The 25,481-nt window shown below is 45.5% G+C and overlaps 1 protein-coding gene across 1 annotated transcript in view; it reads right to left on the minus strand.

Annotated features, from left to right (window-relative positions):
* The window catches only part of tmem131l (transmembrane 131 like), a 210,237-nt gene that overhangs the window by 104,457 nt on the left and 80,299 nt on the right, over nt 1–25,481 (minus strand). The window contains exon 5 of the mRNA XM_068040695.1: nt 13,552–13,675. Within this exon, the coding sequence (XP_067896796.1) occupies nt 13,552–13,675 (124 nt within the window). The remainder of the gene's footprint in view (nt 1–13,551; nt 13,676–25,481) is intronic.

Raw genomic sequence — 25,481 nt, forward strand, 5'->3', positions numbered from 1 at the left:
ACCTCATCAGCAGATGTGGTCAACTCAGCCTACTAGCAAAGATCGGATGTCCACCAAAGCTACTAAGTATCATCACCTCATTCCATGACAATACGAAAGGCACAATTCAGCATAGCAGTGCCTCATCAGACCCCTTTCCTATCCTGAGTGGCGTGAAACAGGGTTGTGTTCTCGCGCCTACACTGTTTGGGATCTTCTTCTCACTGCTGCTCTCACATGCGTTCAAGCCTTCAGAAGAAGGAATTTTCCAAGATCAGATGGCAGGCTGATCAACCTTGCCTGTCTTAGAGCAAAGACAAAGTACGGAAAGTCCTCATCAGGGAACTCCTCTTTGCTGATGCTGCATTAACATCGCACACAGAAGAGTGTCTGCAGAGACTCCAACAGGATTGCAGCTGCCTGCAATGAATTTGGCCTAACCATCAGCCTCAAGAAAACGAACATCATGGGACAGGAAATCAGAAATGCTCCACCCATCAATATTGGCGACCGCGCTCTGGAAGTGGTTCAAGAGTTCACCGACCTCGGCTCAACCATCACCAGTAACCGGTCTCTCGATGCAGAAATCAACAGGTGCATGGAAAAGGTGTCCACTGCTATGTCCAGACTGGCCAAGAGGGTGTGGGAAAATGTCGCACTGACACGGAACACAAAAGTCCGAGTTTTTCAAGCCTGTGTCCTCAGTACCTTGCTCCACGGCAGCGAGGCCTGGACAACGTATGTCCAAGAGCGAGGTCTCAACTATTTCCATCTTTGCTGCCTCTGGAGAATCCTTGGCATCAGGTGGCAGGACCGTATCTCCAACGCAGAAGTCCTCGAGGCGGCCAACACCCCCAGCATATACACCCTACAGAACCAGCGGTGCTCGAGATGGCTTGGCCATGTGAACCGCATGGAAGATGGCAGGATCCCCAAGGACATATTGTACAGCGAGCTCGTCACTGGTATCAAATCCACCGGCCGTCCATGTCTCCACTTTAAAGACGTCTGCAAACGCGACATGAAGTCCTGTGACATTGATCACAAGTCGTGGGAGTCAGTTGCCAGTGATCGCCAGAGCTGGCGGACAGCCATAAAGGCGGGGCTAAAGAACGGCGAGTCAAAGAGACTTAGCAGCTGGCAGGAAAAAAGACAGAAGTGCAAGGGAAGAGCCAACTGTGTAACAGCCCCAACAACCAATTTTATCTGCAGCGCCTGCGGAAGAGTCTGTCACTCTAGAATTGGCCTTTATAGCCACTCCAGGCACTGCTCCACAAACCACTGACCACGTCCAGGCACATACCCATTGTCTCTCGAGACAAAGAGGCCAAAGTCCTGTGCTGTAGCTCCACCAGGTTGGCATCTCATTTTTAGGTATGCCTGGTGCTGTTCCTGTCAAGCTCTCCAACACTGCTCATTTTACTAGGCTTGGTCTCCCGTCTTGATTGTAATGTTAGAGTGAGATACACGCTGGGTCGTGAGGTTACAAATTGTGGTTGGAATACAATTCTGCTGCTTCTGATGGTGCACAATGCCTCACCCCAGATTTGAGTTGCCAGATCTGTTCTGAATCTATCCCATTTAGCACAGTGGTTACGTTACACATTATGGAGGGTGTCCTCAGTGTAAAGATGTCTCCACAAATACTGTGAGGTGGTCACTCTTACCAATACTGGGCGGCACAGTGGCACAGTGGTTAGCACCGCAGCCTCACAGCTCCAGCGACCCGGGTTCAGTTCTGGGTACTGCCTGTGTGGAGTTTGCAAGTTCTCCCTGTGTCTGAGTGGGTTTTCGCCAGGTACTCCGGTTTCCTCCCACCACCAAAAGACTTGCAGGTTGATAGGTAAATTGGCCATTATAAATTGCCCCTAGTATAGGTAGGTGGTAGGAGAATATAGGGACAGGTGGGGATGTTTGGTAGGAATATGGGATTAGTGTAGGATTAGTATAAATGGGTGGTTGATGGTCGGCACAGACTCGGTGGGCCGAAGGGCCTGTTTCAGTGCTGTATCTCTGAAAAAAAAAAAAAATTTTTAAATAAAATAAATACTGTTATGCAGATGCATCTGTGACAGGTAGACTGCTGATGACGAGGTCAAGCAGGTTTTCCCCTCTTGTTGGTTCTCTCTCCATCTGCTGCAGGCCCAGTCTGGCAGATGTGTCTTTCAGGACTCGGTCAGTCGTGTTGCTACCAAGCCACTCCTAGTGATGGACATTGAAGACCGCCACCCAGTGTACATTCTGGCCCTTGCTACCCTCAGTGCTTCTTCCAAGCAGCGTTCAACATGGAGGAGCACTGAGTCAGAAGTTGAGGGAAGGCAATAGGTGATAATCAGCAGGAGGTTTCCTTGCCTACGTTTGGCCAGATGCCATGAGGCTTCATGGGGTCCGGAGTCAACGTTGAGGACTCCCAGGGCCACTCCCACCCGACTGGTGAGTCTGTTCTGCCGGGAGAAGTCTGGGACATTGGTTGTAAATTATAATTCAGTGATTATAACTAGTCCCTTATCACTATGCTACCACATCGTATAACAGAGTGAGAATAAGAACACGGAGAGCATAGGGAAAAAGAATAATTGGGCGAGTAAACTGACTACATTGTTCCAGGTAAAATGGTTTTGAGTTTCATTTAATATTTAAGAATTATTTTACAGTAACAGAACTATTCCAGATGTTGAGTACTGTTATATTAGTATGATTTTCTATGTGATTGTGCAAGCTGAAACTTACAGAACTAGTTGATCCCTGGTAGTTCACTGAAATTGGCAATAGTGGAAGGGTTAAATTGACTTAAGTGGCTGCACATAACTGGCACTTTGCACCTCATAAAAACAAGTCCCCTGAGGTGTAGCGAGTTAGTTGGATGCCAACATGCTATCAAACAATAAAATTTAACCCGCAGCTACCTTTTTAGAAAACTCCTCTACATGCTATCTACATGGAGCTGGATTTTCAGCACACTGTGGACACATCACACTTTCCAAAAACTGTCTAGAGCAAACAAAGCACCAACAAGTAAAAACCTGATCAAAGTCAAGGGGCAATTAAAAAAGCTTCTCTTCAGATGAATGACCTCAACGAGTATTCTGCCGTTCTGCAACTGGTAGCACACCAATGCTCAATGTTAATGAAAATTAAGCTATCAAAAATTGCAAATGCGTTTTTTTTTTAAAAAGCATCAATCCATGCATGGATTAGACCAGCACCCTGACTGTTAAGTGCTAGGCACAGCATTTCTCATGGAAACTGCATGCAAGCCTCTTTTCATTCAATTAACATCAATGAAGCTGAAAAATATGAAAATACATTTCATACAGATGGATCTAAAAATCCAAACAGAAAACCAGTATTCAAGATGAGAAATTTACTGAGTCAGGACTGTTTAGTTGTGTTTTTAAGTGTATACATTCGCTCGAGGTTTCATTTATTCCATTCTCCATAAAAAATTATAGAATGCATACCTCAGAAACAAATTTGTAAATTAACAATGATCAGTTCTTACAGCACGAAAAAATGAAGTAGTTAAATCAAAAATGCTATTTAGCAGTTTATGAAACATAGAAACATAGACACAGAAACTAGGAGCAGGAGTAGGCCATTCAGCTCTTGGGGCCTGCTCTGCCATTCAAAAAAGATCATGGTTGATCGTCTAATTCAGTACCCTGTTCCTGCTGTCTCCCCATATCCCTTGATCCCTTTGGCATTAAGAAATATATCTATCTCCTTCTTGAATATATTTAATGATTTGGCCTCCACTGCCTTCTGCCATAGAGAATTCCACATGTTCACCACCCTCTGCGTGAAGAAATTTCTCCTCATCGCGGTTCTAAATGGCATACCCTGTATCCTGAGACTGTGACCCCTGGTTCTGGACTCCTCAGCCATCGGGAACATCCTCCCTGCACCCTATCCTGTCTAGTCCTGTTAGAATTTTATAGGTTTCTATCAGATCCCCTCTCATTCTTCTGAACTCTAGTGAATGTAGGCCTGGTCGACTCAATCTCTCCTCATATGTCAATCCTGCCATCCCAGGAATCAGCCTAGTAAATCTTCTTTGCACTCTCTCCATGGCAAGAACATCCTTCCTCAGATAAGGAGACCAAAACTGCACACAATACTCCAGATGTGGCCTCACCAAGGCCCTGTATAACTGCAGTAAGACAGGTTTGCTCTTGTAGGCAAATCCTCTTGCAATGAAGGCCAACATACCATTCACCTTCCTAATTGCTTGCTGCACCTGAAAGCTTGCTTTCAGTGACTGGTGTACAAGGAAACCCAGGTCTCGTTGCACCTCCCCCTTTCCCAATCTATCACCATTCAGATAATAATCTGCCTTTCTGTTTTTACAACCAAAATGGATAACCTCACATTTATCCACGTTATACTGCATCAGCCATGCATTTGCCCACTCACCCAACCTGTCCAAATCACATTGGAGCCTCTTTGCATCCTTCTCACAGCTCACATTCCCGCCCCCCCACCCCCCAGCCTTGTGTCGTCTGCAAACTTGGAAATGTTACATTTAGTTCCCTCACCCAAGTCATTAATATATATTGTGAATACTGGGGCCCAAGCATTGATCCCTGCGGTACCCCCACTAGTCACAGCCTGCCACCTGGAAAAAGACCTGTTTATTCCTACTCTGTTTCCTGTCTGTCAACCAATTCTCAATCCATGCCAGTAAATTACCCCCAATCCCATGTGCTTTAATTTTGTACACTAATTTCTTGTGGGATCTTATCAAAAGCCTTCTGAAAATCCAAATACACCACACCCACTGGTTCTCCCTTATCTATTCTACTAGTTACATCCTCAAAAAACTCCAGTAGATTCGCCAAGCATGATTTCCCTTTTATAAACCCATGCTGACTTTGCCTAATCCGGTTTATGCTTTCTAGGTGTTCTGCTATCATATCCTTTATAATAGACTCTAGCATTTTCCCCACTACTGATGGAAGGCTAACTGGTCTGTAGTTCCCTGTTTTTTTCTCTCCCTCCTTTTTTTTTAAATAGTGGGGTTACATTTGCCACCCTCCAATCTGTAGGAACTGCTCCAGAGTCTATAGAGTTTTGGAAGATGACCAATGCATCCACTATTTCCAAGGCCACTTTCTTTTGTAGTCTGGGATGCAGATTATCAGGCCCTGGGGATTTGTGAGCCTTTAACCCCATTAATTTCCCTAGCACTTTTTTTTCCCACCAATACTGATTTCCCTCTCATTAGACCTTTGGTTCCCTAACCTTTTTGGGAGGTTATTTGTGTCCTCCTTTGTGAAGACAGAACCAAATATGTGTTTAATTGTTCTGCCATTTCTTTGTTCCCATTATAATTTCCCCCGTTTCTGACTTTAAGGGACCTACATTTGTCTTGACTAATCTTTTTCTCTTCACATATTTATAGAAGCTTTTACAGTCAGTTTTCATGTTCCCCAGAAGTTTACTCTCATACTCTATTTTCCCCCACCTAATCCTCCTTTGCTGAATTCTGAAATGCTCCTCAAATCCTCAGATTTGCTGCTTTTTCTGGCAATTTTATATGCCTCCTCTGGATCTAATACTAGTCCTAATTTCTTTTGTAAGCTACGGTTGAGCCACCTTTCCAGTTTTATTTTTGCTGGAGACGGGAATGAATAATTGTTGTAATTCATGCACACGTTCTTTAAATATTATCCATTGCCTATCCACCTTTTAGTAAAGTTCCCCAATCTACCATAGCCAACTTGCACCTCATACTTTCATAGTTTCCTTTATTTAGATTCAGGATCCTAGTTTCGGATTCAACTACTTCACTCTCCATCTTAATGAAGAATTCTATCATGTTATGTTCGTTCCTCCCCAAGCGACCCCGCTCAACAAGATTGTTAATTAATCATTTCTCATTGCACAATACCCAGTATAGGATAGCCTATTCTCTATGTATTGGTCTAAAAAACCGTCACATACACACTCCAGGAAATCCTCCTCCAAAGTATTATTGCTAATTTGGTCTGACCAATCTCGATGTAGATTAAAGTCACCCATAATTACAGTTGTACCCTTATTGCATGCGTCTCTAATTTCCTGTTTAACGCCATCCCTTACATCTCCACTACTGTTTGGGGGCCTTTAGACAACCCCCACCAATGCTTTCTACCCTTTGGTGTTTCTTAGCTCCACCCATACAGATTCTACATCATGCTTTTCCAAGCCAATATCCTTCCTCACTATTGAATTGATTTCCTCCTTGACTCGGGGGAATCAGAGGGTAAATTTTTCACACAAAGAATAGTGGGTATCTGGAATGAGCTGCCTGAGGAGGTGGTGGAGGCAGGAACAGTAATGACATTTATGAGGCATCTGGACAGGTACTTGAATGAGCAAGGCATAGAGGGATATGGAATTAATGCAGACAGGTGGGATTAGTATAGATAGGCATTATGGTCGACATGGACGCGGTGGGCCGAAGGGCCTGTTTCTATCCTGTACGACCCTGCGACTAACAACGCTACCTCTCCTCCTTTCCCTTTTTGCCCGTCCTTCCTAAATATTGAATACCCCTGGATGTTCAGTTCCCATCCTTGCTCACCTTGTAGCCATGTCTCCATAATCGCTACTATATCATCACCATTTGTATCTATTTGCGCTGTTAATTCATCTACCTTATTGCAACTGCTCCGTGCATTAATACACAATGCCTTTAGACTTGTCTATTTAACATTGCTAGTCATCTTAGTTTTATTTTGCACTACGGCCCCATTTGTTTCTCGCCCTTGTTTTCTCTGCCTTCCACTTTTGCTTCTTACTTTTCTGTCTTTCATTTCTATCCTCATTTCCCTCTCCTCTGTCTCCCTGCTCAGATTGCCATCCCCCTGCCACTCTAGTTTAAACCCTTCCCCACAGCACTAGCAAACACCCCACCCCCCCCCCCACCCAAGGAAATTGGTGCCGGTCCTACCCAGATGCAATCCGTCCAGCTCGTACTCGTCCCACCTTCCCCAGAATCGGTCCCAATGTCCCACGAATCTGAATCCCTCCCTCCGACGTCATTTCTCTAGGCACATATTCATCTGAAATATCCTGCTATTTCTGCTCTCACTAGTACGTGGCACTGGTAGTAATCCCGAGATTACTACCTTTGAGGTCCTATTTTTTAATTTTCGTCCTAACTCCCTATATTCAGCTTGTGGGACCTCATCCCTTTTTTTTTAATATAAACGATGTCGTTGGTACAGATATGTACCATGACAGCTGACTGTACTCCCTCCCCCCTCAGAATGCCCTGCAGCCGCCCAGAGACATCCTTGACCCTAGCATCAGGGAGGCAACATACAATCCTGGAGTCTCTTTTGCAACCACAGAATCGCCTGTCTGTTCCCCTTACAATTGAATCCCCTATCACTATAGCCCTGCGACTCTTCCTCCCCTCCTGTGCAGCAGAGCCAACCATGATGGCATGAACTTGGCCCTTGCTGCTTTCTCCTGAGCAATATCCAAACAATATCCAAAGCGGTATATCCGTTAGAGGGGGGGGGGGGGGAGGGAGGGGGGGGGGGGGCAGGGAGGATAGCCACAGGGGACTCCTGCACTACCTGCCTTCCTCAACCCTGCCTGATGGTCACCCATTCCCTTTCTGCCTTTACAGCATTTGCCTGCGGTGTGACCACCTCACTAAACGTGCTATCCATGAAGATCTCAGCCTCACAGATGCTCCACAGTGAATCCACCCACAGCTCCAGCTTCATAATGCGAGTAGCCAGTAGTTGCAGATGGATACACATCCTGCACACATGGTTGTCAGGGACACTGGGAGCGTCTCTGATTTCCCACATAGAGCAGGAGGAGCATATCGTGGGTGCGAACTCTCCTGCCATGACTTACCTTTAGATTACTTAGTTACTCCAATTAAAAAATACTAATAATGCGAGGGGCCTTGTTCTACTCCAAACACTACCCACTACAATCTAAACTCCTTACTAATTGACACGAATCAAAAAAAAACACACTTTAGTAGTACTAACCTCATCACTTAGAAGGTAGGTTTTGAGTTTTTTTTTAAAAAAACTTTCCCCTGATTTTTTAAGCTATTTACAGACATTCACAGCAGTTACTTATCCAACCAATCAGGTTACAGATTTCCCGTGATGTCACTGTCTTTTTTCCCCTCATTTGAACCTCAGCACGTACTGGCACAGAGTGAGAGAGACTGCCGCCGCTCCGGTCTTCAGTAAGTAAGGGCCTCAAGCCCCGCAGTCTCTTATTCAGGTCCTGCTCCAGATCCGCCTCCTCCCAGGTCCGACTGCCGCCGCTCTGGTCCTCACATAAAGAAGAGCCTCAAGCCCAGTTCTCTCTTTATGTAGGTCCCCACTCTGGATCCGCCTCCTCCCAGGTCCGACTGCCGCCGCTTCGGTCATCAGGTAAGTAAGGGCCTTGAGCCCCGCTCTCTCTTTATATAGAGTCATAGAGTTATACAGCACAGAAACAGGCCCTTTGGCCCATCGTGTCTGTGTCGGCCATCAAGCACCTAACTATTCTAATCCCATTTTCCAGCACTTGGCCCCGTAGCCTTTCATGCTATGGCATTTCAAGTGCTCATCTATATACTTCTAAAATGTTGAGGGGGTTCCTTCCTCCACCATCTCTTCAGGCAGTGTGTTCCAGATTCCAACCAGCCTCTAGGTGAAAATTATTTTCCTCAAATCCCCTCTAAACCTCCTGCCCCTTACCTTCAATCTATGCCCCCTGGTTATTGACAACTCCACTAAGGGAAAAAGTTTCTTTCTATCTATTCTATCAATGCTCCTCATAATTTTGTATACCTCAATCATGTCCTCCCTCAGCCTTCTCTGCTCTAAAGAAAACAACCCTAGCCTATCCAGTCTCTCTTCATAGCTGAAATGCTCCAGCCCAGGCAACATCCTGGTGAATGTCCTCTGCACCCTCTCCAGTGCAATCACATCCTTCCTATAGTGTGGTGCCCAGAACTGTACACAGTACTCCATCTGTGGCCTAACTAGCATTTTACACAGCTCCATCATAACCTCCCTGCTCTTAAATTCTATGCCTCAGCTAATAAAGGCAAGTATCCTACATGCCTTCCTAACCACCTTATCTACCTGTGCTGCTGCCTTCAGTGATCTATGGACAAGTACACCAAGGTCCCTCTGATCCTCTGTACTTCATAGGGTCCCACCATCCATTGTATATTCCCTTGCCTGGTTAGTCCTCCCAAAATGCATCACCTCACCCTTCTCAGGATTAAATTCTATTTGCCACTGCTCCGCCCATCTTACCAGCCCATCTATATCGTCCTGTAATCTAAGGCTTTCCTCCTCACTATTTACAACACCAACAATTTTCATGTCATCTGCGAACTTACTGATCATACCTCCTATACTCACGTCTAAATCATTAATGTACACCACAAACAGCAAGGGTCCCAGCACCGATCCCTGTGGTACACCACTGGTCACAGGCTTCCACTCGCAAAAACAGACCTCGACCATTACCCTCTGCCTCCTGCCACTAAGCCAATTTCAGATCCAATTTGCCAAATTGCCCCGGATCCCATAGACTCTTACCTTCTTAACCAATCAGCCATGCAGGACCTTATCAAAAGCCTTACTGAAGTCCATGTAGATTACACCAACTGCTTTACCCTCATCTACACATCTAGTCACCACCTCGAAAAAATCAATCAAGTTAGTTAGACACGACCTCCCACTGACAAAGCCATGATGACTATCCCTGATTAATCCCTGCCTCTCCAAGTGGAGATTAATCCTGTCCCTCAGAATTTTTTCCAACAGTTTCCCAACCACTGATGTTAGACTCACTGGCCTTTAATTACCTGGTCTATCCCTGCTACCCTTCTTGAATAATGGTACTACATTCGCTGTCCTCCAATCCTTTAGTACCTCTCCTGTGGCTAGAGAGGATTTGAGAATTTGTGTCAGAGCCCCTGACATCTCCTCCCTCAACAGCCCGGGACACATCTTATCTGGGCCTGGGGATTTATCCACGTTTAAGCCCGCTAAAATCGCTAATACTTCCTCCCTTTCAATGCTAACATGTTCAAGTATATCAAGTTTATCCCTCTCTGATCTCTACCCCTACATCTTCTCCATACTGAACACAGATGCAAAGTAATCATTTAAAACCTCACCTATGTCCTCCGAATGCACACACAAATTGCCTCTTTGGTCCCTAATGGGCCCTACTCTTTCCCTGGTTATCCTCTTGCCCTTAATATACTTATAAAACACCTTGGGATTTTCCTTTATCTTGCCCGCCAGTGTTTTTTCATGTCTCCTCTTTGTTCTCCTAATTACTTTAAGTACCCCCCTACACTTTCTATACTCCTCTAGTGCCTCCGATGTTCTCAGCCTTCTGAATCTGGCATAGGCCTCCTTTTTTCCCTGAGCCAATCCTCTATATCTCTTGACATTCCAAGGTTCCCTGGACTTGTTGGTCCTACCCTTCACCTTAACGGGTACATGTTGGCTCTGAACTCTCACTATTTCCTCATTGAATTATTCTCACTAGTCTGATGTAGACTTCCCTATAAGTAGCTGCTCCCTGTCCGCTTTGGCCAGATACTGTTTTGTCATATTGAAATCGGCCTTCCCCCAATTCAGTACCTTTACTTCCGGTGCATCTTTTTCCTTTTCCATAACGACCTTAAATCTTACAGTTATGGTCACTATCCCCGAAATGCTCCCCCACTGACACTTCTACCACTTGTCCGGCTTCATTCCCTAGGATTAGGTCAAGTACTGCCCCTTCTCTTGTAGGACTTTCTACGTACTGGCTCAAAAAGCTGTCCTGTACGCATTTTAAGAATTCTGCCGCCTATAAGCCTTTTGCACCAAGACTAACCCAGTTGCTATTGGGGAAGTTGAAATCCCCTATTATTACCCTATTATTTTTACACCTCTGAGATTTGTCTACATATCTGCTCCTCTATGTTTCCCTGACTGCTTGGAGGCCTGTAGTACTCCCAGCCAAGTGATTGCCCCCTTTTTGTTTTTAAGTTCTACCCATATGGCCTCATTTGATGAACCTTCTAAGATATCAACCCTCCTTACTGCAGTAATTGACTCCTTGATTAACAGTGCAATGCCACCTCCTCTTTTACCCACTCCCCTGCCACGCCTGAAGATTCTATACCCTGGAACATTGAGCTGCCAGTCCTGCCCCTCCCTCAACCATGTCGTTGTGAGAGCAATAATATCAAATTCCCGTGTGCTAATCAACGCCCTCAATTCATCTGCCTTACTAGTAAGACTCCTTGCATTAAAATAGATGCAATCCAGCCTTGCATTGTTCACTTGAGCCTTAACAGGTCTATATTTGCTCTGCCTTCCAGACTGGCTCCGTTTCTCTTCTATATTTGACTGTGCATCATCCCCTACTGTATCTCCACTCTGTATACTATCCCCCTGCCAAATTAGTTTAAACCCCAATCCCCCCACCCCCAACAGCACTAGCAAACCTCCCAGCAAGGATGATGGTCCCGCTCCGGATCCACCTCCTCCCAGGTCCGCCTGCCACCGCACCAGTCTTCAGTTAAGTCAGTGAAGGCCACACAATACACAATATCTTTTTGTGCCGTACTAACGTGCAAAAATAGAAGTTATTACATGTAGAGATTTAATGGATTTCTTTCTTCCCATAGGGAAAAGAGGCAGAGACCAAATGTTAAAAATTATAATCTACCTGTCTGATGCTTCAGAGCTATCACTATGCACTGAACTTTATAACCAAATTGCTAGATCAAAAGATCACCAGAATTTGCAAACAATATTCTAAAATATAGAATAATTTGTGGTGTGATTAATATTTAATACTGTAATTGACTAAATTAAACCACATTAAAAGGTTAATACTGTAATATCAAATTTAGAGGCAAAGAAATTTTATCTAGAAAAAAAAATGAAAAGAAAATCAATTAGATTCTTTACACTAAATTGTCTTGTGTGGATGTGGGCATATGTGAAGGAGAAAGGAAGGCAAGGGCAAGGAACATCAACCTGGTAGTGCAATTGAGTCATGTATGTCCTCAATTCTTCATATTGATACCAATTTCAATCAGGCTAATCAGGGAAAAAGTCAAACATGATTTTGCTTGCATAACTCCAAAAAGGCGGTTAAAAATGTCGTGGAAGACGACTGCGAGCAGTTTAAGGTGGACGTAACCAGCTTTCTCATCTGGGGATCCCAGGATGACAAAGGGGGAGAAATGTTCCCGTTCACGATTGCTATTAGTTGGCCAATAATGGAATGTGCAGCTGCATGAACCTCAAAAGATGATATAATTGGAACCTTGGTCCTCCTTCATTACATGCACATTTGCAAAAAGAACAACTGAGAAGCTCCCAATCCTCAATGGTGTTTGGAACCAGCCATTAGAAAACTACTTGACAATTATTTCATGCAATTGATATCAGGAACTCAGCTGAGGCCACGAATGAACATTGAAACCATTTTCATGTTACTGAAATTTACAGGAATTATTTTAATGTGTACTGCTGCACTACTTTAATGGGTTACATCTAAAAATACTTTCCAGTGAAGATGGTGCTGAAGTATGTAAAAGATGTTAGGTACTAATCAAAAGCTTAAGTCAATTTTTACAACTCTTTTCACAGAATAAAACAAAATTGCATCTTGCTTATGATTTAAAAGTCTACCTCATGCTTACCTGCTATGTATCCTTTTTGCATTTAAATTAGACACAGAGGACCCAGAGAATGAGAATTAGCTATACTACTGCTAACTTTTTTAGCCACAGTGGCGCAGTGGTTAGCACCACAGCCTCACAGCTCCAGCGACCCAGGTTCAATTCTGGGTACTGCCTGTGTGGAGTTTGCAAGTTCTCCCTGTGTCTGCGTGGGTTTTCACCGGGTGCTCCGGTTTCCTCCCACCACCAAAAGACTTGCAGTTGATAGGTAAATTGACCATTATAAATTGCCCCTAGGTGGTAGGGAAATATAGGGACAGGTGGGGATGTTGTAGCAATATGGGATTAGTGTAGGATTAGTATAAATGGGTGGTTGATGGTCGGCACAGACTCGGTGGGCTGAAAGGCCTGTTTCAGTGCTGTATCTCTAAATAAATAAATAAAATAAAAAGCTGCACAGCAGCAAACATACATACAGCATGGGAGAATTTGAGGAAGGCAATTTTTTTCCATCCCATGCACTAACAGAAGAGCAGCTAAAGTGATGTCACACTGACTGGCACCAGGTCATCCCTGCATGTTACTGTCCCACGGGAAAAAGAAATTAACTCTCAGACCACACTTCCACTTGAAGCTGATTTTTGATATTAAAAACTGGAGTCAAATGAGTTATTAAAAATGAGCAGCTCCTTTAAACCCTTGCATATAAATCTCATCAATAAGCCTTTAACATCACTTTGAAAATCTAGAACTAGTTTTAACTATTCGACATTGCTAGACTTTCTTGGCCAACGAATGGTTCATGAATGAATAGGCATTATCAATATGGATTTTAATTCTTGCATCAAAATATTGGCAAAAGTTACAGCAGCATCACCACTCCTTAAGCTGTCAGCAGGCTTGTGAATACTTACCATGTTATATACAGGAGGTACATGGAAATGTCTACTCAATGTAAACACTGAAACCAATATGACTGGCAACTCCCAGCTTGGGTTCTGTATAAAGAAGTCTTTAACCCTTGGCTGTCCCACTGGCCTAGAGACAAGAGAAGCAAAGCAAGGAATTAATTAAAGTTAGGTATTTGGTCCAGCATACAGCAACAAAATGCAAAAATTGAAACAAAATTTAGATGAAACATTACTTCATTAGCTGCTGCATTTCCCTACATTACAAGGGCGACAACACTTCACTGGCTGGACATTTAAGGGATCATGAAAGGCACCATGTCAATGCAAGTTTGTTCTTTAATTCAATTAATGTTTTAATTTCGATTTACCAGGGTCCATAGCACTACTAAAAATGTAAACCTGAAGCAGTTAAGCATCTGATGAAAATGAATCATGTTTTCCAACACATCTTGATGTTACATAAAGACAGACATAAAAATATTTTAAAAAGTTGAACTAGGAAAAAGACTAGCTTTAATAGGCCTTTACTGAAGCCTCAACGGAACAGGAGAAATTGCAACAGTTCACTCAGATTTTTCAAAAACTGCAGGGCGACGTGCTCCATAATGAGATATGGCGAACAGTTAACCATATTTAGTAAACAACAAGACCAAAAGTTACAACACACATTATTGAGCATTTAAAAAGTTCACCCATTTCACAATTATATCAACAAAAGAACTTTTCAAAATGAATTCACAGCAAAAAAGCTTGGCCATATTCCCCGTCATGCCCTGCAACAAAATAAACTGGACTGCAAACCAAATCTCTTTTGTAAATTGCAGTCTAAAATAAACCTACTGGATTTGCTGAGCCAAGAGACGAAAACAAATACTAGCAGGAAAAATGAGAGAGATAATACAGGCATGTGATAGATTCTGGTGTTTTGAATTTATTAACATTAGGTCTTAAAAAGGCGTTGCAACTTAGATAAGAGGTATGAGAGCCCAAGAAATCAAACCCCTTTTTAAAAAAAAAATTATTTTTATATCACTTTGATTATCCAACATTCTGTTTTTAACATGTAACTGGTTGCTTTTTCTCTTAAAAGTTAATTCAAAACCAAACACCCCCATAGAGAAAATGGACCACTGCCCAGGAGAGGGGCATACTGTGGCTGAAGCAGCAACTTTAGAAACATAGAAAATAGGAGGAGTAGGCCATTCTGCCCTTCGAGCCTGCTCCGCCATTCATTATGATCATGACTGATCATCCAACTCAGTAACCTGTTCATGCTTTCGCCCCATACCCTTTGATTCCCTTTAGACCCAACAGCCATTTCTAACTCCTTGAAAACATACAATGTTTTGGCCTCAACTGCTTTCTGTGGTAGCGAATTCCACAGGCTCACCACTCTCCGGGTGAAGAAATTTCTCCTCATCTCAGTCCTGAAAGGTTTACCCCGTATCCTCAGACTATGACCCCTGGTTCTGGACTCCCCCACCATCGGGAACATCCTTCCTGCATCTACCCTGTCAAGTCCTGTTAGAATTTGATAGGTTTCTATGAGATTCCCCCCTCACTCTTCTGAACTCCAGCAAATATAATCCTAACAGACTCAATCTCTCCTCATACATCAGTCCAGCCATCCCAGGAATCAGTCTGGTAAACCTTTTTTGCACTCCCTCTATAGCAAAAACATTCTTCCTCAGATAAGGAGACCAAAACTGCACACAATATTCCAGGTGTAGCCTCACCAAGGCCCTGTATAATTGCAGCAAGACATCCCCGCTCCTGTACTCTAATCCTCTCGCTATGAAGGCCAACATACCATTTGCCTTTTTTACTGCCTGTTGGACCTGCATGCTTACCTTCAGCGACTGGTGTACGAGAACACCCAGGTCTCGCTGTATATTCCCTTCTCTCAGTTTATAGCCTTTCAGATCATAATCTGCCTTCCTGTTTTTTTGCTACTAAAGTGGATAACCTCACATTTATCCACATTATACTGCATCTGACATGCATTAGCCCACTCACTCAATTTGTCCAAATCACCCTGAAGCCTCTCTGCATCCTCCTCACAACTCACCCTCCCACCCAGTTTTGTGTCATCTGCAAATTTGAAGATATTACATTTAGTTCCCTCATCTAAATCATCACTTCTTTATGCTACTTCAAATTACACAGTGTCTCTTCTGTTTTTCTTTTGTCTCAGATATTATATATTTCTATTCATAAATTGTTGCGAAATACTCTTATTATAGCTCATCCTTTTTGCAATAGCAAGAGGATTGTTAGAGATATTGAAATCGGAGAGTGGATGATGTTTGGGAGTTACATATAAGAAACTGTGTAAAGGATCAGCACAGATTCTAGGTAATGGAAGAGTGTGGGAGTCAGTGCTGTGTAACAAGTGTTTCTAGCTAGATGGATATTATATAGTTTTGCTCGCCCTAAAGGATCACCGTGGAAGTTAGCATTTTAGCAGACTTCCCTACAAATGAAAGCTTACATTCTATTTGTTGTATAGTATACTCAAGATGTAAGTTTGGCTATGTTTAAGATGTCCAGGACAGTTGTTAACTTACAATTCACATTGACTTTACTTTGAAAAGCTGGTATTACTCCATGCAAGTTATGACTTCATGATTTCCGACAACTAGGATAGCCATAAGCACGTAAGTAAAGGTATAGTTCAACACTGGTATACTTGTTTAGAGCTTTGTTTATAATAGTTTAATCCTTATATCGTCTTTAAGTTGATTAAGCCATGAATATGATTATTTTGGCATCAACAGAAGTTTATAATTACTAGGTTTAAGTGAAGTTAGTCTCACAATTGAAGCGTGGATTGTTCAACTTGTTAAAGTGAAATGTAAAATTATAACATTGAAATGGGTTTGTATTATTGTATCTGATTAGTTATTTAATTTGCTTGTACTGACATGAATGATTGCACTATTAAGTAATAAATCAAGGATCACTTCTTTATGTCACTCCAACCGACACACAGCTGGCTGAATTTTATTGGGGCACTGCGCTCCACGGCTGCAGCTTTTGAACTCAGCGGCGCGCCCATATTCACCAGCCGCCGCAGAGACCCCGCGATATTAATCGCGGGGGCTCATTCCCATAGAGGCTGCGTGCCACCACCCACCCCCCCGCCACATATTACGTGGGGAGAAGTGGGACATTCGGTGCAGCAAGAGTTTTGACAGCTGTGCAGGTGCTGGGACCCTATTTTAAGCGCCCCAGCACCTGCTTCCTGACAGCTGTCAAAGAAATACTTACCTGACTGCTGAAGAGTGGGGCTGCTGTCAATCTGGCAGCAAAGCAGAAAGTGCTGCAGAAACCCAGGTCAGGCAGCATCTGAGGAGAGAGAAGCAGAGTTAACTTGTCCAAGTTCAGACCCGAAAGTCAACTCGGCTTCTCTCTCCAGATGCTGCCTGACCTGCTGAGTGACCCCAGCACTTTCCACTTTGCCGTCACATACTTACCCTGCTGCGTCCCAGTATCCTGTGAAGTTGTGATCCTCTTCTCCCACTCAAGTGTAACATTCCTTCTTGTAGGCGTGCTGCACCTGGGTGAATAATCGTACATTTGCACATTCCAGGATGTGAGACTTAAACAGACCATAAAAGGTATTAGAGGTTTACAGAGAACACATTGGAATATCAACTGGGCTAGTCTTAGTACAAAAGGCTTAAAGGGGGTGGAATTCTTAAAAAGCATTCAGGAGAGCTTTTTAAGCCAGTATGTCAAAGTCCAACAAGAGAAGGGGCAGTACTTGACCTAATCCTAGGGAATGAAGCCAGACAAGTAGTAGAAGTGTCAGTGGGGGAGCATTTCGGGGATAGTGACCATAACTCTAAGATTTAAGGCAGTTATGGAAAAAGACAAAGATACACTGGAAATAAAGGTACTGAATTGGGGGAAGGCCAAACAGGATCTGGCCAAAGTGGACTGGGAGCAGCTACTTGTAGGAAAGTCTACATCAGACCATTGGGAGTCGATGAGGAAATAGTGAGAGTTCAGAGCCAACATGTACCCATTAAGGTGAAGGGTAGGACCAACAAGTCCAGGGAACCTTGGAATGTCAACGGATATAGAGGATTGGATTAGGAAAAAAAAAGGAGGCTTATGGCAAATTCAGAGGGCTGAAAACAGCAGAGGCACTAGAGGAGTACAGAAAGTGTAGGGGGATACTTAAAGTAATTAGGAGAGCGAAGGGGAGACATGAAAAAACACTGACGGGCAAGATAAAGGAAAATCCCAAGGCGTTTTATAAGTATATTAAGGGCAAGAGGATAACCAGGGAAAGAGTAGGAACCAAGGAGGCAATGTGTGTGTGGAGCCGGAGGATATAGGTGAGGCTTTAAATGATTACTTTTCATCTGTGTTCACTATCGAGAAGGACGATGTAGGTGGAGAGATCAGGGAGGGGGATTGTGATATACTTGAACATATTAGTATTGAAAGGGAGGAAGTATTAGCGATTTTAGCAGGCTTAAAAGTGGATAAATCCCCAGGCCCAGATAAGATGTATTCCAGGCTGTTATGTGAAGCAAGGAAGGAGATGTCAGGGGCTCTGACACAAATTTTCAAATCATCTCTGGCCACAGGAGAGGTACTAAAGGATTGGAGGACAGCGAACGTGGTATCATTATTCAAGAAGGGTAGCAGGGGTAAACCAGGTAATTAAAGGCCAGTGAGTCTAACATCAGTGGTTGGGAAACTGTTGGAAAAAATTCTGAGGGACAGGATTAATCTCCACTTGGAGAGGCAGGGATTAATCAGGGATAGTCATCATGGCATTGTCAGGGGGACAGCGTGTCTAACTAACTTGATTGAATTTTTCGAGGCGGTGACTAGATGTGTAGATGAGGGTAAAGCAGTGGATGTAGTCTACAAGGACTTCAGTAATGCTTTTGATAAGATCGTGCAATGGGAGATTGGTTAAGAAGGTAAGAGTCCATGGGATCCAAGGCAATTTGGCAAATTGGATCCGAAATTGGCTCAGTGACAGGAGGCAGAGGGTAATGGTCAAGGTCTGTTTTTGCGAGTGGAAGCCTGTGACCAGTGGTGTACCACAGGGATCTGTGCTGGGATCCTTGCTGTTTGTGGTGTACATTAATGATTTAGACGTGAGTATAGGAGGTATGATCAATAGGTTCGCAGATGACATGAAAATTGTTGGTGTTGTAAATAGTGAGGAGGAAAGCCTTAGATTACAGGATGATATAAATGGGCTGGTAAAATGGGCGGAGCAGTGGCAAATGGAATTTAATCCTCTGAGGTGTGAGGTGATGCATTTTGGGAGGACTAACAAGGCAAGGGAATATACAATGGATGGTGGGACCCTATGAAGTACAGAGGATCAGAGGGACCTTGGTGTACTTGTCCATAGATCACTGATGGCAGCACAGGTAGATAAGGATGTTAGGAAGGCATATGGGATACTTGCCTTTATTAGCCGAGGCATAGAATATAAGAGCAGGGAGGTTATGATGGAGCTGTATAAAATGCTAGTTAGGCTACAACTGGAGTACTGTGTACAGTTCTGGGCACCACACTATAGGAAGGATGTGATTGCACTGGAGAGGGTGCGGAGGAGATGCACCAGGATGTTGCCTGGGCTGGAGCATTTCAGCTATGAAGAGAGACTGAAAAGGCTAGGGTTGTTTTCCTTAGAGCGGAAAAGGCTGAGGAGGGACATGATTGAGGTATACAAAATTATGAAGGGCATTGATAGGTTAGATAGGAAGAAATGTTTTCCCTTAGCGGAGTGGTCAATAACCAGGGGGGCACAGATGTAAGGTAAGGAGCAGGAGGTTTAGAGGGGATTTGAAGAAAAAAAATTTCACCCCGTGGGTGATTGGAATCTGGAACACACTGCCTGAAGAGGTGGTACAGGCAGGAACCCTCACAACATTTAAGTATTTAAAGAGGAGGTAGACAGATGTTTGAAATATCAGGGAGTTGAGGGCTATGAGGAGCTGGCACTAGAGAGGAGAACAGAACCTTAGTTAGGCCACACTTAGAATATAGCGTGCAATTCTGGTCGCCACACTACCAGAAGGACGTGGAGGCTTTGGAGAGGGTACAGAAGAGGTTTACCAGGATGTTGCCTGGTCTGGAGGGCATTAGCTATGAGGAGAGGTTGGATAAACTCGGATTGTTTTCACTGGAACGACGGAGGTGGAGGGGCGACATGATAGAGGTTTACAAAGTTATGAGCGGCATGGACAGAGTGGATAGTCAGAAGCTTTTTCCCAGGGTGGAAGAGTCAGTTACTAGGGGACATAGGTTTAAGGTGCGAGGGGCAAAGTTTAGAGGGGATGTGCGAGGCAAGTTTGTTACACAGAGGGTGGTGAGTGCCTGGAACTTGCTGCCAGGGGAGATGGTGGAAGCAGATACGATAGCGACGTTTAAGAGACATCTTGACTAATACATGAATAGGAAGGGAATAGAGGGATATGGGCCCCGGAAGTGCAGAAGGTGTTAGTTTCGGCAGGCATCAAGATCGGCGCAGGCTTGGAGGGCCGAATGGCCTGTTCATGTGCTGTACTGTTCTTTGTTCTTTGGGGCAGGTCAGCTATGATCTTATTGAATGGCAGGGCAGACTTGAGGGGCTGAATGGCCTACTCATCCTATTTCTTATGTTCATATTTGCAATTCTCCAATCCTTTTGGCACCACACCTGTATCAAAGGAGGATTGGAAGATTATGGTAAGTGCTTCCGCAATTTCTATCCTTACTTCCCTCACTATCCTTGGATGCATCTGATCCGGTCCTGGTGACTTATCAACCCTAAGTACAACCAGTCTATCTAATACCTCCTCTTTATTAATTTTTAGTCCATCCAGTGTCTCAACTACTTCCTCCTTCACTACGACCTTGACGGTATCTTCTTCCTAAGTAAAGACAGATGCATTTAGTATCTGAGCCATGCCCTTTGCCACCATGTGAAATCTCCTTTTTCGTGCCAGGATTTTATCCTGGTAACGGGGATCTCGATGTTCAGAAAATGCAACATGAGAACCTCATGTCGCCTCTTCTGTAGGAGGCCTGCTGAATCTAGGCACTTAAGTGGGCCTTCCATGGGATCAAGGACCCTGGTGACAGAAGTCCCATATTCTCAGAGCTGCTGGCCAGTCAGTGGCTGGCAGCTCCTTCACTGAGCAGCGCCACCACAAAGGAGGTGGCTGCTGCCAGTACAGCACCTATCCGAGTCTCAGGAGCGGTGATGGACCCAGGCAGATCAAGGTGGGAGGGGTTGTAGGTGGGTTAGTAGCAAGGGCAGAGGGGTGGCTCTCAGCGGGCCCCCATCTTCCTGATGCCTCGGACCCGGTAAGTAGCCCGCACGGTTTTTCATGCTGTGCTTCCCATGCCCACAGGGTGGCCTGCCGCAAGGCTAACTGTGGCGGCGGGGGAGGCCCTTAATTGGGCATTAATTGCCCATGGATGGGGTGTGGCGATTATATCCAAGTTCCTTTTTGTCTATTCCTACACGGCTAAGGCTTTTTTTAGTTTGAACATTTACTGTCTATCATCTTCTGCCTTTCCAAGAACTTCAAGGACAGAGAAGGGAATCTATGTGTGGAGCCAGAGGAAATGGGTGAGGTACTAAATGAGTACTTTACATCAGTATTTACCAAAGATGGTGGATGATGAGCCTAGGGAAGGGAGTGTAGATAGTCTCAGTCATCTCATTATCAAAAAGGAAGAGGTGTTGGGAGTCTTGCAAAGCATTAAGGTAGATCAGTCCCCAGGGCCTGATGGGATCTACCCCAGAATACTAAGGGAGGCAAGGGAAGAAATTGCTGGGGCCTTGACAGAAATCTTTGCATCCTCATTGGCTACAGGTGAGGTCCCAGAGGACTGGAGAATAGCCAATGTTGTTCCTCTGTTTAAGAAGGGTGGCAAGGATAATCCAGGAAATTATAGGCCGGGGAGCCTTACATCAGTGGTAGGGAAATTATTAGAGAGGATTCTTCGGGACAGGATTTACTCCCATTTGGAAACAAACAAACTTATTAGCGAGAGGCAGCATGGTTTTGTGAAGGGGAGGTCGTGTCTCACTAATTTGATTTAGTTTTTTGAGGAAGTGACAAAGATGATTGATGAAGGAAGGGCAGTGGATGTTGTCTATATGGACTTCAATAAAGCCTTTGACAAGGTCCCTCATGGCGGACTGGGGCAGGGGGTGGGGTCACACGGGATCGGAGGTGGGCTGGCGGGTTGGATGCAGGGCTGGCTCGGTCAAAGGGGACGGAGGGTGGCAGTGGATGGGTGCTTTTCTGGGTGGAGGGATGTGACTGGTGGTGTTCCGCGGGGATCAGTGCTGGGACCTTTGCTCTTTGTGGTATATATGGATGGTTTGGAGGAGGATGTGGCTGGTCTGATTGGTGGGTTTGCGGGCGACGCGGGGGTTGGTGGAGTTGCGGATGGTGATGGGGGTTGTCAGAGGATGCAGCGGGGTGTGGATCGGTTGGGGACTTGGGCGGAGGGATGGCGGATGGAGTTTAGTCCGGACAATGTGGGGTGATGCATTTTGGAGGGTCTGGTGCAGGTGGGAAGTGTGCAGTGGATGGCGGAGCCCTTGGGAGTGTTGACGGGCAGAGAAGTCTTGGCGTGCGGGTCCACGGGTCACTGGGGCTGGCGGCGCATGTGGATGGGGTGGTTGGAGGGGCATGCGGCGTGCTTGCCTTCATCGGTCGGGGCATGGAGTATAGAGGTTGGCGGGTCATGCTGCAGCTGTACAGAGCTTTGGTTGGGCCACGCTTGGAGTGTTGCGTGCAATTCTGTTCGCCGCACTGCCAGAGGGACGTGGAGGCTTTGGAGGGGGTGCAGAGGAGGTTTGCCGGGGTGTTGCCTGGTCTGGAGGGCATTGGCTGTGGGGAGGGGTTGGATGGACTCGGATTGTTTTCACTGGAGCGACGGAGGTGGAGGGGTGACATGATGGAGGTTTGCAGGGTTGTGGGCGGCATGGATAGAGTGGGTGGTCGAGGGCTTTTTCCCAGGGTGGAGGGGTCGGTTGCTGGGGGACGTGGGTTTGGGGTGGGAGGGGCGGGGTTTGGAGGGGATGTGCGAGGCAAGTTCTTTGCACGGAGGGTGGTGAGTGCCTGGAGCTTGCTGCCGGGGGAGGTGGTGGATGCAGGTACGATGGTGACGTTTGGGAGGCATCTTGACAGATACATGGGTGGGATGGGAATGGAGGGATGCGGTCCCCGGAGGTGCAGAGGGTTTTGGTTTGGGCAGGCATCGGGATCGGCATAGGCTTGGAGGGCCGAATGGCCTGTTCCTGTGCTGTATTGTTCTTTGTTCATTGGGAATCCAATGATTCAGTAGACAATAAATTCCTCACCAAAATTCCACTCTTCAATCCTCTGTCTCTGCACTGAATTAATCATCATTTAGAAGACTTTAACCTTCACTTGAACTCGGCTTGATGACCTCCTCCCTCTTTTCTCTTCTCTCCTTCCTGCATCTCACCGATTACATTAATTCCACCACCCATCACATTGCACCAAACTCGCCATCACATCATCCCTTTAATTTAGACTTTCAGAAATCTAACAACCAGAATTTCTATTTATATCGCATTTTTAATGGCAGCACAGTGGCGCAGTGGTTAGCACCGCAGCCTCACAGCTCCAGGGACCCGGGTTCGATTCTGGGTACTGCCTGTGTGGAGTTTGCAAGTTCTCCCTGTGTCTGCGTGGGTTTTCACCGGGTGCTCCGATTTCCTCCCACAGCCAAAGACTTGCAGGTGATAGGTAAATTGGCCATTGTAAATTGCCCCTAGGTGATAGGGAATAAGGGATTACTGTAGGGTTAGTATAAATGGGTGGTTGTTGGTCAGCACAGACTTGGTGGGCCGAAGGGCCTGTTTCAGTGCTGTATCTCTAAATAAAAATAAAAATAAATAAAAATAAACATTTAAGAAATATTTAGATGAGCACTTGAAATGCCATAGTATACAAAGCTATGGGCCAAGTGCTAGAAAATAAGATTAGAATAGTTAGGTGCTTGATGGACAGCACAGACATGGTGGACCGAAGGACCTGTTTCTGTGCTGTAAAACTCTATGACTATGACTTTATGAAACAAATGGGAATGCACGGGTGTCACAGCAATGTAAATAAGTTTTTCACTAAATGTTCCTCACCAACATGCGTGTCCTTTTCTCTTTGCGAATGATGTGTGCCAGCATGTTACGCCAATGCCACATCTCTTTGCACAGTTGACCCTTCAGGAGAGCCAGCGTATGCAACATCACTGCCATGCCACCATTACTCATGAGCGTCTCCACAGATGGAGTGACATGGACATTGGCTCAGTCAGCTGCTGCCTCTGGTGGTTTACACAGGGATGCTGCAGATGTGGACTGGTGCACAGCAGGTGAGCGAGGGTGATGTGTGGCTTATAGAGCTCACGTCGGTTCCTATGGTGCAGAGAGCCTTTGTCTGATAAGCCACTTCCATACATCCCTACCTCACTGCTAGCCCTGCATGCAGAGCGTGGGAGCCACCTGCTCCCCGATGCATCTTTCATGATGTAGGTCCTCAGCGTCCTCATAGCCCGAGGAGGAATCCTGTTGACGTCTCTCAACATGCCAGGCCTGACCTCTATTGGGTGCATAGTTCTGCAGAGCAGCAAAGAAAGGAGCTGGCTTTTCGACCCATAGTACAGGGCATCACCTTATCCATACAGGCATTGGAGGCACTCTCTAAGAATGCCATTCTCCTGCTCAATGGTGGCTCATGTAGTTCAGTGGCTGGCATTGTATCTCTCCTCTGCAACAGTTGTGGGGTCTCTCACTGGTGTCAGGAGCCGTGTCTGCAAAGGAGAACCCTCATCTCCAAGAAGCCACGCCTCCATCTGAACCAGTTCAGTGAAAAGCAGTGGCAGCTGGGACTGGCGCAAGACCCAGGTGTCATGGCAGCTGCCTGAGAAGCTTTCACACATTCGCAGCAAACATCTGCGGTGATCACATACCAGCTTCACCTAGATTGAGAGGGCTGTTTTAATGTGACGTCTGCAGGTGGTAGCCTGGCGGGAGGCCTGATGTCCACATGCGTGCAGTTCATGAACATCACAACCTATGGTTCTCCAACAATGGTGCCAGAACCAATCGCCCTCTGGGCCTGGGTATGAGAGTCCGTCTTGAAGCAGACATACTGGTCCTCCGGTGCAGGGCATTGGTGACCTCCCTGATGCAGCGGTGCACTGCTGACTGTGTAACCCCACAAAGGTCTCTGGTGGGCCCCTAAAAAGGTGTAGAGGCGTCAGGCTTGAGAACCGCTACCACTATGAGGAACAACGGAGCCCACGGGCTGCAGGTCATCCTTGAGGCAGGGCACACAGAGATGTCACTACCCTCTTTAAATATGCAATCGCCTCTGACACTGATGCTCTGACATCCGGTGGCATGTCATGTGGGGCCTGTAGATGCACAGCAAACGTAATGGTGAGCTCCCCTTGGGGGCTGCTGTTCACGACCCGGGGCCTCTACGTGGATCGCTCCTGCCTGTTGATTTTGCCTCTGGCGCATACCGATCCTCACAAGCATAGGATCACACAATGTAGGATGAGCCATACCTATTTCCATGTGATAAATAAAGTGTAACCCTTCATGTATTCGAAGGTTCCTAATAGGGCAGGGATTGGTGTTGAATGGTACATTAGCTGCTTTCCTGGATCAACTATGTGGCGTGCCAGGGCATTGCCCATCTTAGCTAACGCTCAGAATGGCAGAGCATGACCACATCAAGATCCTACCAGCTGAACTGATTGCCCCACCATCCAAACAACCTTGATGCTCCTGCCCTTTCTGGCACCCTCCCCACACACTGGGTGCCTAGTGTGCCATTGCTCCCTCACAAACAAACACAGAACGTACACTGTTAATGGAGGGATGGTACACAGTACTTCCCTTCATGCCAGCAGAG

The sequence above is a fragment of the Heterodontus francisci genome, chromosome 1, assembly GCF_036365525.1.
Source record: "Heterodontus francisci isolate sHetFra1 chromosome 1, sHetFra1.hap1, whole genome shotgun sequence".
Lineage (NCBI taxonomy): Eukaryota > Metazoa > Chordata > Chondrichthyes > Heterodontiformes > Heterodontidae > Heterodontus > Heterodontus francisci.